At 30.5% G+C, this 12,895-nt stretch overlaps 1 protein-coding gene across 1 annotated transcript; it reads right to left on the bottom strand.

Moving 5' to 3' along the window:
• Positions 1-1,993: 1,993 nt before the first annotated feature.
• BKI1 (BRI1 kinase inhibitor 1) lies at positions 1,994-3,112 on the bottom strand. Its single transcript, XM_020364362.3, has one exon. The coding sequence runs from the start codon at positions 2,980-2,982 to the stop codon at positions 2,113-2,115; it is 870 nt and encodes a 289-aa protein (XP_020219951.1). The 5' UTR covers positions 2,983-3,112; the 3' UTR covers positions 1,994-2,112.
• Positions 3,113-12,895: the final 9,783 nt, after the last annotated feature.

Raw genomic sequence — 12,895 nt, 5'->3', positions numbered from 1 at the left:
ATTCATCTGGCTTAATTTCGGTAGTGTGTTGTATTATTTTGTAGAAAAAATACAAAAATGTTTTTTAAACATTTCCTTAACTTCATGAACAAAAACTGTTTAGAGCAACTTATAGACTACGTATTTAGATAGTTGAAATTTGACTACTTTTTTACAATTGGTGCAGAAAGTTTATTTTGTCGATAATTAGAGCGTTCTGATGCACAACGCATAGAAAGGAAGCCGTGGAGCTTATCCTTAACTTAATTACCAGATACATGAACGGTTACTCGATGACCTATGCTGTGCTCACAAAGTGGAATGGTCAAATACAACAACACATGCACTTTGCATATAAAATGGGATCTTTTTGCAATTTGAATTTGACACATAGTACAACAGCGATCGTAGATGCATGGTGGTCCTCTTTCATAAAGTGAACATTTTGTAACCATCACCATACTATACTTGCCCACATTTATATGTATGGCTAAGCTCATCATTACGTTTATCATTAATTGTTAGCATGAACTTTAAGACTTTCATCACTACTGTCTCTCCTTATAATCACATGTAGGGAATATATATATATATATATATATATATATATATATATATATATTTTCTGACCATTATTATATACATATATGACCGTCATATAATTGTCGTATTTGGAAACTTTATGACCTTCTCTTATTTGCGGCTATGCCATCCCTATTCAATTTCATTCATTATTATTTATGATAAAAAAAAAATATCCGCCTACCTAGTAGTATCTTTTTCATTGCCTTCGTGTGTAGGGTGCTACAAAAGGATTATTTGACCTTTTTGACTTTATAATTTGGACCCAACAAATGTATTTTTAAGTAGTTAAATTTCAAACTGCAGTAGAATAATAATGTAATTTCCCTTGTTTTGACTATAGTTGGTTGGTGTTCATTGCGCTTTCCTAACTGTTAAGCCTGTAAAGAGCATGTTTCCTCCTTTTACGTACATATATATGTCAGTGACAGTTGTAACCTTACCTTCGTGGTTCCATGAATACAGTCTTTCCTTACAATGATTGTGACAAGGTAGAGCAGATTATTTGGCAGGGAATCTAGTACATAGGGTCCATATATGTTTTGATTGGACTTGTTTTGAAGGAAAAGTTCAACAAAATAACCACGAGAGCAAAATGAAAATTTATGCACAACCCAAACGCTCTGGTCATTATGGATCTATAATAGGAGAATGTCAGAGGAAACATAGGCAGTTTAGAGTTGAAAATTTCTGACGCGTCTCTAACTGCTATATATATGCTTATCATTGGGATGTCAGAACTGAGAATTCAGAATTCCTATATATAGAGATCAGTGCCAAAAGTTATAAATAGTTTCGTGTGGAGTAATATGCATATCCCTTTATCCCATTCTCTGAACTAGCGGTCTCGGTGCATTTTTCTTCCAAACCCAAAGTCACTTTTGTTTTGACTATTTTAATTGATTTTGATGAAGCAATTTAGAAGAGTAGTAAAATTATGTTTTTGTCAATTTTTCCCCACTCACGACACTCCAACTTAAAATTTTTACTTAGAAAAACCAACTCTTTACCATTTTCATCAACAGGCCCAAGTGAGAGGCAATTGTTTCTATCACCTCATCATGGAAAAAGACTCGGTTGCCTGAATTTTCAGAATTTTATGAGATACTACTCACTAGAAGACACAAGTCATCAATCTTCTCTGACTTATACCTTTTACATTTGCCCTTTGTTTCAAAATGTCATAATAGCACGTTTTTCGGTGCCCAATTTCTTAAAATATAAATGCAAAAAAAATATTTTTTTTTTCTGGTGCAAACCTAGATACTAAAATATTATAAATCCACACTAGAGTTACACTTAGTTACCTATGTTAATTACTGATGATCAATGTTTATTAGATAAAAAACAATTGCGAGTCGGAGAACCATTATTTGACAATAATGTCAGTAACCGACAATTAAAATATCAGTAATCAAGCGTAATAACCTGCTGCTGTAAAACTTGAGGTGCAGATTTAACATTAATAAAATATAGAATACGAAAACTATGACAATAATAAACACAACTAGTAACAAAAAAAAAAAAAGTTATCTACCACGTGTGTACGTATCAGCAATTGAGCTTCTCTTCTTTGGCAATAGAATTTTTGCAGTGAGCAATTGCAGCTTGAATGGCTGCTTGCAACTCTTCCATGGTGCTGTCATTAGCAGGAGGAATTGCAGCGGTTGCAAGCAAAAGGCCACTATTTGTTGGAGAAGTTCTCATAGATGCTGGTGCTGAATATTCCCCTCTTCTTCCTCTCAACTCAGGCTTACTTTTCCTCATCAAATTCCCCGAATGAGAATAAGCTTGTCCATGGAACCGAACTTTTTCTCTTCTCCCTCTGAAAAGAACTAGTGGCTGCACCATTCTTAAGTACTTCTTCAGTGCATGCATCACATCATACCCTAGTTTCTTCTTGTGCTTACTCTCTTTATCTTCTTTGTCCCTAACTTGACACCCCTTGCGCCCTTTTGTTAATCCAAACAATGAGAAACTAGGCTTGGACTTACTCTCTTCCTTTGTGGCTCTATTGTTGTACAACTCTTCTTTGCTGATGCTACTGTTGCTGTTGTTAATGCTATCTATGGTGATGTTGCTTCTGTTGCTGCTGGTGCGTTTTTCATCTTCTAAGAAGTCTCTGATGGGGAGAGTGAAACCGTCCATGGAGTTGGTGGAGAAGCGAGGTGATGAAGAGAAGTGAGATAAGAGGTGGAGAGGAAGCAAGTGACCGTGGAAGAAAATGTCATCTGCGGGAGATAAATCAACTGCAAGAGAAGGTGTGGTTTTGGATTTGTCATGGATTGTGGTGTTGGAAGAGTGGAGGGAGATTGTGAAGGAGAATTCATGAGAAGGGGAAGAGGATGGTGAAGGAGGCTTTGCTTCAGTTTGCTTTGCCACATCGTTTTCTGTGTTGTTTTGGTTTTGATGTGTTTCCATTATTACAGTTGAGGTTGTCTTGAAGAGGGTGTGGGAAATTAATTCTCGCTCTATGATCTTTTCCTTTTGGTGGAGAGGGGCTGTGTTGTGATCTTTTCTTTGTTGTATGGATGTTAACAAAGCTTTATGAGGGATAAGGGAACCGAAAAACATGGAAAGAAAGAGAGGGTCTTTGTCAAACCACTGTTGGACTTGGTTTGTCTTCTTTTGAAACTTTTTCATAAGACACCAATTGTGTCTGTGTGTATGCGTATTATTTACGTGTGATGATTATTAAACATTATCAATAATGTTTATTTTTCACTTAGAATAGTTGCGTTATATGGAAGGGTGGTGAAGAATGGGTTGAGATGGTATGTTTTTTCTCGTGTGTTAAATAAAAAGGGTTAGTGGTGTGTTTTGTTGAGTCCCTATCAGGCCCAACAGCAATAGTTGTGGTGGTTTTGGGAATGAGGTCACAAACATCCAAATTTGGCCACTAAAGGAAGATGGGATTGGCATGGCGGATTTCACTCCAAAAATTTGGACTTTGTTTTCCAATCAGTGAGAAGGTCTCCAAGGAAGGAAAACAATTCCATGTACATTCATTTACTAGGAGAATTAGATAAATATGTATACTAGTTTAGGGGGCTAGACAACGCCCTTTTTTTTTCACAGGTTAAATATTGAATGAACATCAAAAGAAAAAAGTTGTAGATCGATGGAACATATACACTTCTTCGCACGAAACCAGATTGTATATATTTTTTAAAAATATTTTTTGAAGTTACTACAAATTACTATAAAGTTGTTAAATTAACTCTTGCAAATGATATATATTTACAAGCATGACCGAACTATAGTGAATGTTGAGTCGGGTTGGTTTCTACATGAATTTAAGTTCAAAATCTTGTATATGTGATTCTGAACTAACTCTGCAACAAGGTTTTTTGTCAAAGATAATTTTTGTTCATCAAATATTATTTTAAAATGGACGAAACTCGAGAATATCGGATTGAGACATTGAGAAAATAAATTATTCTAAAAGTTGATGTAATAATTAATAAAATTATTTTTAAGCGATTAAAAACTTGAATAAAATAAAATAAATATTCCTTAAACGAGTGGGCAACATTATTATGATAAGCAGAAAAAGAAATGGAAATAGTAATTAAATTGGAAAAGAGATTGGGAGGGCCATGATCAGTGCCAGCTGTTGGGAATGATTCAGTTCACCGATTCATTCATTGATGAACGCGAAAGCTCAAAGAAACAGAAGGATCAATGTCGTTTAGGGGAGGGAGATCATGTGAGTGTGAGCCCCTTTATCCGACGGTGCCCAACACTACTATCCATGTGTAAGTCCACAACCATACATTGACTACTGCTATATCCTATATATGTACTAGTCATATAAACTCATGGAAAGACATATCATCACATATTAATTACAACAAGATTCTTAGTTCGAATGAGCCTAAACTTGAATCTTTTAATTTAAGTTTCATGATTGACATAAAAGACCCCAATAAAAATAGTTCAATTATATTCCAATTGTTCCAAAACTTTCGGTTATAATAAGAAAATATCAGCGATGATCGATCTCATTGTAATGAGGCGATGTCTAGAAAAATGGACTTAACATATATGATGATAATTTGATCTAAAACTAAGAGGATATATACACAATCTACGATCTTGAAGAAAAATGTAAATGATATATGACATTATAATTTGGCCTAAGGTATACGAGAATCAATTAATTATCATAAAATCAATAAATTGAGGAATCAAAAAGTAGAGGGAAATTGAAATAGAAAAATGAAAGAGAGATAGTTAGGTGGTGGGGGTGGTCGATGATAGACCCACACACACGTGCATGGGGTGGTGGTCCATCCAGCAAGCATAAAGGAATTTTGTATGCATGGTTAAGGTCAACATCTTAATCATGGAGGCATTATTTGGTTGGACTGAACCATCCTCACCACTTTCACCACTAAATATAAATATTACTACATTCTCTCCATCCATCGTCTTTTCTTATTGAGATAAGAGAGAGAAAGCATAGCATAAAACAAATCCTTCACCATCCAACAACATAGAGATCCTTTTGCGTGGGAATGAAATAACTTTTGCCTCTCATATGTTAGCCATTCAATTAATCGATTAACCCCTTTTCTCCAAACAACAAAACCTTGAATCACCTCACTGCTTCTCTTCCTAGCTCTATCGCGTTTGTTAACGTTTCAACTTGTCAGAAAAGTACTTGATCGATTCTTTTTCAGAAATCCCCGAGAAAACGGATCACGTTTTCATCTTACCATGCATGTAGAGCTGTCAAAACGGGCCAGTCCGATCCATGTGGGCTGACCCACTTTGACCTACTTTAAAAACGAGCCAACCTAATCTGACCCACTTTTGATTTCTTAAAAAAAAATTTGGCCCGGCCCGGCCCACCACGGGTTGGTGGGTTATACGGGCCAGCCCACCAGCCCACTAAAAATTAAAAAAAAATTATCAACAAAATTCAAAATTTTAAATTAATTATAAATTAACATAATAGTCATAAAATTAACATCATTAATAGTCATAAGTCATAACTCATCATACAAAATTAAATACAAATCATGGTAAAAGTCTAAAATAAAAATTTTCAATAACCTATCATATAAAATTAACTACAAATCATACTTAAATTTTTATTGCAAAAAAAATGGTGGGTTGGTGGGCTACTCGGCCCACTACGGGTTTAGCCCGGGTGAGCCGGGTCAAAATGGACCGGGTTGAGATATACCAACCTACTATAAAACTTTAAATTTTATTGGCCCAGCCCGGCCCATTTTCAAGGTGAGCTGGGTTGACCATGGGTCCCGGCCCACTTTGAGAGCTTGTGCACCCACCAAGACATTAATTACAATAATTTGGATTTTGCAATATTGAACGGAATTACAGCAACGTACTGCTTCATTCAATTAATGTGTCCATGCATATTCATCAGACAGGAAATAGCTAGTATGAACTTTTAATTTTAATTAACCTATTTATTTGTTTATATATGCTGACTTTTGTTATGAACGTGCATGCTTTAACTCATGTAGGAGGAGGCGTAGCGTTTGTCCTATGCCTATATATATATGACAAATGTTGAGACATGCAAACGTACCATTGACAAATATCCAACCCAAATTTTTTTGAATCAATTAATTTAGTTTGAAATAGTTATATCATTTATGTAAATTCTCGTTCATTAATTTTTATTTATTCGTTGAAAAAATGGAATACTTCCGCGCGTCTTAATAAGATAGGGCCGGAATCTGATTCTTTTTTCTTGTTGCCTCAGGATTTTTTGAGTTTTATTGGATAGTTTTCTCTGTTTGAAAACTTTGAAGTGATAATATTTTTTTTATTTTTATTTTTATGTGTAGGAAACATAAACAAAACAAGAGTAAAAATTACAAGCTTGTGAAATAGCAACTGCACTCTAGTGTATCTATTAGCTCCGTCAGCCATGAGTTGAGGAGATAGTTGCTGAGGGCAAAAGATAATGTGATATAAGTAGACTTTTCAAGTACACAAGTCAGTTTTAAAATGATCGATCTCATAATTTGTGAAAGAGTGAGATATCTAATGGGTGGCCTCAGATAGAGATTTTTTTGGCACTCATCAATGGGAGAATCACAGTTGAGTTTAACGCATAAGTCAATATATGCAAAGTTAAGAGGTGAAACGTAAGAATAAAAATACATACCTATTTAAGATTTGAATAATCTTGTTTGTCTGTCTTTACTCTTTAGTAGTAAATGTGATTGGATATTAATTGATTCCTTTACATTTGGACATATGATAATAGATAGTTATTTCGTTTAGATGATTAATCATTATCTCCTCTTAATTAGGACATATAACTCCATTTTAGTGGATGACAATTACAAAAATAAAATGATATTTTTATAACTTTTTTCTTCTTAATCATTAATTAAAAAATATAAATATCAAATTATTTGAATTAACAATTTTTATCTCTAATTATTTAATATTGCGTTATTTAATTTGTTGCATTTTGGATGTTGGGCCAATCTACCCTTTTAGCCTTGTGGGTTGCTAGTTATCCAGAATATATTGTCAAAGCATGTTGTTATCACGATTATTAAAGTATGTTTGGGTACGCATTTTTTTTAATGTAACTGTAATTTTTCATTTTTTAATATAAGAATTGAGAATTAACGAAAGTGTTACTTTGAATTGAAAGGGCATTTACACGTTTTAAACGCTAAATCAAACACACGTTTAGTGGTTACTATTTACTTCTAAGTTTGTTAGTTCAATTAATATTTTATTGTATCAGTTACGTAGCAGCTTTTATATATATATATATATATATATATCAGGAAATATATTAGGTTAAGATTTTAATAGATGTTAAAATACTTTTTTATTATAAAAAAAATCTTATGATATTAAATTAAGATCATTTTTTAATATAAAAAAGTTATGTGATATTTAATTAAATATTTAAAATATTTTTTATATTATTAAATATTATCTATCATTAAATTTTTTAAATTATTAAAATTTAACTATTTATTTTGAATAAAATTTAATATTAAAATATAAAATTTTAAAAACATATATTAAAAAGACTTTATAAGTCATGATAATGATCCTTAAAATAAAAATGAAAATTTTAATTTACGTCATACATATTTAAAAAATATAATCGAGAGAATATTTAATATTTTAAAATTTTACTTCACAATTTTTAACTCAAGACCTCTATTCTTATTTAAAACACAAGCTAAACTTGTATTAGTATGTAGTACTACATAATGTTTTTCAAAAAAAATGTCGTTAAGATGAATTTTCAATTGAATTAGTAGAAGAATCTTCATCTTCAGTGCTACTAATTAATAAAAATTATAATTTTAAAAATATTATTCAGAGTCAAGTGCATAAAAGAAAGTATGTCAATGCATGAAAGTTTAGCTATTATAATTTTAAATATGTTAAGAAATGTTAGTTAGGAGGACATTAAAGTCAATTATTTGTCAAAAGATAGAAAAATTATATTAGTTTTACTTTTTTATTTATATTTTTTTATTAAATCTTATAATATTACAAATCCATGTTTTCTTATGAAATTCATAAAATCCTTTAAAATCTTATAATATAAATACATCAAAATCCATTAAAATATTAATTACAAAATCTTGATTAAAATCTAGATTTTAAAAATCTTTTAAAAAAATCCTAAAAGTCTTGACATTCCTATGAAGTTTTTTAAAATCTATTAAAATTTAGAAGATTTTTTCATGCTAAAATTATCTTTCTAAATCCAAATCTAATACACTCCCTTAAGTATCAATGAACCAATGTATCATAATAATAATATTGAAAACAATTTTATATGTTTTTGACTGTCATCAACCCCTTGAATGGTGTAATTTATCCTCAACAATCAACCACACCCACTATTGTGTTAATAATTTAGAATTAGTTTAGATGAGCATAAGAGCTACTCTCTTGTAAAGGAACACAACCATGGTAACAAAAACTTACCTTCTCCATAATCCCCAACCAAGTTATGTTACAAGTTATTACAACCATAAAAATAATTAACCAAATCAAAATATCCCCAATTGACTCCTTATTTTCAGCATAACAAAGACACGTGATTTAAGATCTTCCCAACTTCATTTTCAATCAAGAATTTTCACTGTCCTATCTCAAACAATCCCTTGACAAAATAGACGTAAAATCAAAGTAGAATAAATTAAAATCGAAAAGAAAATCAAATCTCTAAGTCTTAACATGCTGAATGCTAAAAACATACGACACTTTGCATCTTATCTCATATCTCATGGGAATGGGATAAGATGCAAAGTGTCGCAATCATGTTTTTAGCATTCAACATGTCAAGACTTAGAGATTTGATTTTTTTTTTATTTTTGATTTATTCTAAATTAATTTTACCTCCATTTCGTCATGGGATGATTTTAGACAGGTCAATGAAAATTCTTGATTGAAAAGGAGGTTAGGGATATCTTAAATCATGTATCTTTGTAATTCTAAAAATAAGAAACCAATTTAGGATCTTTTGATTTTATTTTTTTTAATGGTTGTAGCATGTACTTTGGTTGGGGATTACAGGGAAGGTAAGTTGCTGGAATGATGATTGTGGTTCCTTTACAAGATAATAGATCTTATGCTCATCTGAACTAATTCTAAATTATTAAGATAGTAGTGGGTATATTTGTGATAGGAAAAACTCCTCTTCATGTAATAAGGTTATCTACAATTCTAAAGATTTGAAATAGAACATAAATTGACTTTATTTATTGACTTTCTATATATAGAGAAAATTTATAATATAAAATTTGAATCATATAATCTTCCTAATAAAAAACCATGAAACAAATCCTTAAAAGATATAAAAAAAAAATATAAATCTAAATAATATCTTAAAGATTATAAATTTATAAAATAATTACTTAAATTTTCATTTATTTAATTTATTTAAAATTTGAATTATTTTTTTTAATAATTTAATTGTTGAAAATTTATCGCACCATTCAAGGATTGATGATAGTAAAAAAAGAAAATAAAATAAAACTAACTATTAGGACTATAATATGCTTTAACATATATACATAAACAATTTTTTAATATGCATCTAATATGATTTTTCCTAGTAGTAAAATATTTATTGGAAACCACATAATAAACTTACGGAAAATCCCTTCTTGTCGCGTAGAACATCATATCTTGTGATGGATTGGAGATTATCTTAACGGCAAGGTGATGTTAGTTTTGATTTGAGGTTTGATTTCATGCAACTATATATAGGATTGTGAAAGGGTGAGAAAAGAAGAATGGGAAAAAAGAAGAAAAAATAAAAATAAATCATTGTTGTGGAAAATTGCTTTTGGTCGGGGCACATTGCACACGGTGATATGCAGTAATGTATATTACAAAAGAGGGATTGGTAGAAGACGAAAGTACAAGAATAAATCAAGAAATGATAAGAATAAAGAAAGAAAGAAAAAAAAATTCACATTGATTAAAAAATAAATTAATGACATAAAATCATAAAAGACTTTCTTAGAGCATCTACAATGGAAGCTGCTTATAAGCAACTCCCAATCACTTTAAATGGGTCCTGCCACGTCACTCATAAGCAACTCATACTATATTTTTACAATTTTTGCTCCAATAGGAATTGCTCATAAGCACCCCTACTTTTTTACAACTCATACTACACTTTTTGACATCTCACACTACATTTTATGATATTTTTATAAAATTAATTATTATAAATAATATATAAATATAAATAATTAACAAAACAAATTACATAATTAAAAAATTACAATAATAAAAAAATACCAAAAATTACAATAAAAAAATTACAATAATAAAATAATATTAAAAATTACAATAATAAAATTACAATAATAAAAATTACAATAATAAAAAAATTGCAACGGCTCTTTCTCATTTTTCTTTTGACGCACATCTCTCACACGTCTCATTCTTTTTCTCTTCAGTCTCTCTTTCTCTCAAACTCTCAAAGAAACGTCTCTCTTTCTCTCTATTTGCTGAGCCACGCACGCAGGGGAGGGGGTTCCGGTCGGCAGTCGTGGGCGTAAGGGGAGGGGGTCTGGTGGGAGCTGCACGCACGGGGAAGGAGGTCCAGTCGGGAGCTGCGCATGGGGTGGGGTCCGCTCGGAGCCGCGCGCGAGGGAAGGAGGTCCGGTCGAGAGCTGCGCGCTGGGAGGGTGGTCCGTCGTGCGGAGGGTGTCGCGCAGAGAAAACGAAGATGAAGTGAAAATGTTTTTTTTTCAGTTTTTTTATTTTCTTAAATCTGATCCACATAGATGCATTTTAACCAATCAGATTTCTCTCCTCAATACTAAGCAACGTCCCTTGTACAAGCAACACAGCAAAAATTTTAAACAACTCAAGTGGCACGTAGGATCACTCCAATAAAAATTTTTAGTAAGCTCCATTACTTATTTTTAAGACACACACAAGCACCCTCCGCTGGAGGTGCTCTTATGATGAGAGAAATGATGTGGTCACTCCTCATTCCTACCTTATTCTCCACCATCCTTTAATTACAAACAACAATGACACCTGTTAAAACAAGTCAAAAACAGGTGAGTCAGACGTACCAAGTTTGATCATGATAATATTGATAAATGAAGTTCTTTTCTCTTTCTTTTAATACATATTTTAATAAAAAAATAAATTCATATTTTTTTATTAATAATGACATCTATTTTTATATTATTAAAGAATAAAGATAGAATAATCTTTTTCAAATTTTTCCTGCTACAAACTGTATAGTTCGAATGTTTTCTTTTTTTAAATTATGTCTTTTAAAATTTAAACATTTCATATTAATTATAAAAAAATATATTAGCATTTAATAAATTTAATTATATCAATTAAACACAAATAATCTTTACTCATTATTTGAAACACAATGATTTCTTAATCTTAATCTTATCTATTAGTAAATTCAAAATAGTCCCCAAATTTCTTTTCTACTCTATGATAAAAATAATCATGTCATTATACATGTTAAATTCAATAGTAAGCATGTAGTTAGATAATAAATTTATCTGTATGTATATTATTAAAGGCAAAATAATCTCTTCTAAATTTTGTTCCACAAAACTACATAGTTTAGAACATTAAGGTCTAAAATTGATAAATAAAATTTTATAAAGATCAAGAGAAATCAAAAAAATTATAGGAACTAAAAACATAAAACAAGTATATTATGAGAACTAGAACATATTTTATTCATATTTCTTTCTCCCATAATTAATTAAATAAATATAGATAAAAAATATTCTGAATGAATAAGTGTTTGATTTTCTTTGTATAAAATAAAATTTCATTAACTTTACTTTGATAAGTTAAAACTGAAGTGTCATTGTAAAAAATAATTGAATTTTTTCTTTATAAAAAAATTGTTTGGATTATTTTTGGGCCTCTCAATTATGAACTCGAAGCGATTGTCTTTCCTAACTTAAATTAACATCAATCTATAATTTGTTATAAAATAATATATTAAAATATAATAATATTACAAGAGTAATAATCTTTTATTTTTTGGTATTTGTTTGTACATACAATTTTTGGATTAGAGTTAGTCGCTATGATAGTTTGGTTGCTCCCATAATCTTATTGTCTCCTTGATAGCTTGATCTTGTACTCATCATTTTTTTATGTTTGTTGAAGGAGATGAAAATGTAGTCACACACTCGCGCTTATGCTCATGGAATGACGATAACTACCATCGTCACCCCTCATACTACAAATTCACAAGGTACCACTTCATTTTGTATGAAACCTTTTTTTCTTCTATATGATATGATTTTTTCAACTCAACTATTCAAATATATTTACTTAGCTAATAAATCTTTTTTATTATGACATTTTTTCTATCTCATTTCGATTATCATTTGTTGCTTTATTTCTTGATGTTGGTGTTATCCCTTGTTCTAACTCTCATCAAATGCCAAGTATGTTATTTTATTTTTTTCAAGGCTTGTGTTATGTGAATTTAGAATTGTGAACTAAATTTTGACTTGATGTTGTGAATTGAACTAAGAATTATGTTGGCTTGTTGTTGCTTTATAATTCATTGTGGGAATTGTAAATTAAATGAGTAAACTTTTTTAATTTTGAATATTAGAGTTAGGAATGTTGATACTTTTGATAGTATAAAGAATGATTTAAATACAATAAAAATTCCGCCTAACATAAAGAGAAAGTCTATCGTTGTAACTAATCCTTCTATTATTACTATTACTATTGATGATAAAAGCAAGAGTAGGGTTGTCAATAACTAAGACCAGGATATTCAAAAGACTAAAAAAAAAGTAAGCTTAATACACCTTTGATATATGAAATTATTATAAAA

The sequence above is a fragment of the Cajanus cajan genome, chromosome 4 (genome assembly GCF_000230855.2).
Source record: "Cajanus cajan strain Asha chromosome 4, NIPB_CcT2T_4, whole genome shotgun sequence".
Classification (NCBI taxonomy): Eukaryota; Viridiplantae; Streptophyta; class Magnoliopsida; order Fabales; family Fabaceae; genus Cajanus; species Cajanus cajan.
This window is presented reverse-complemented; position numbering and strand designations above follow the sequence as displayed.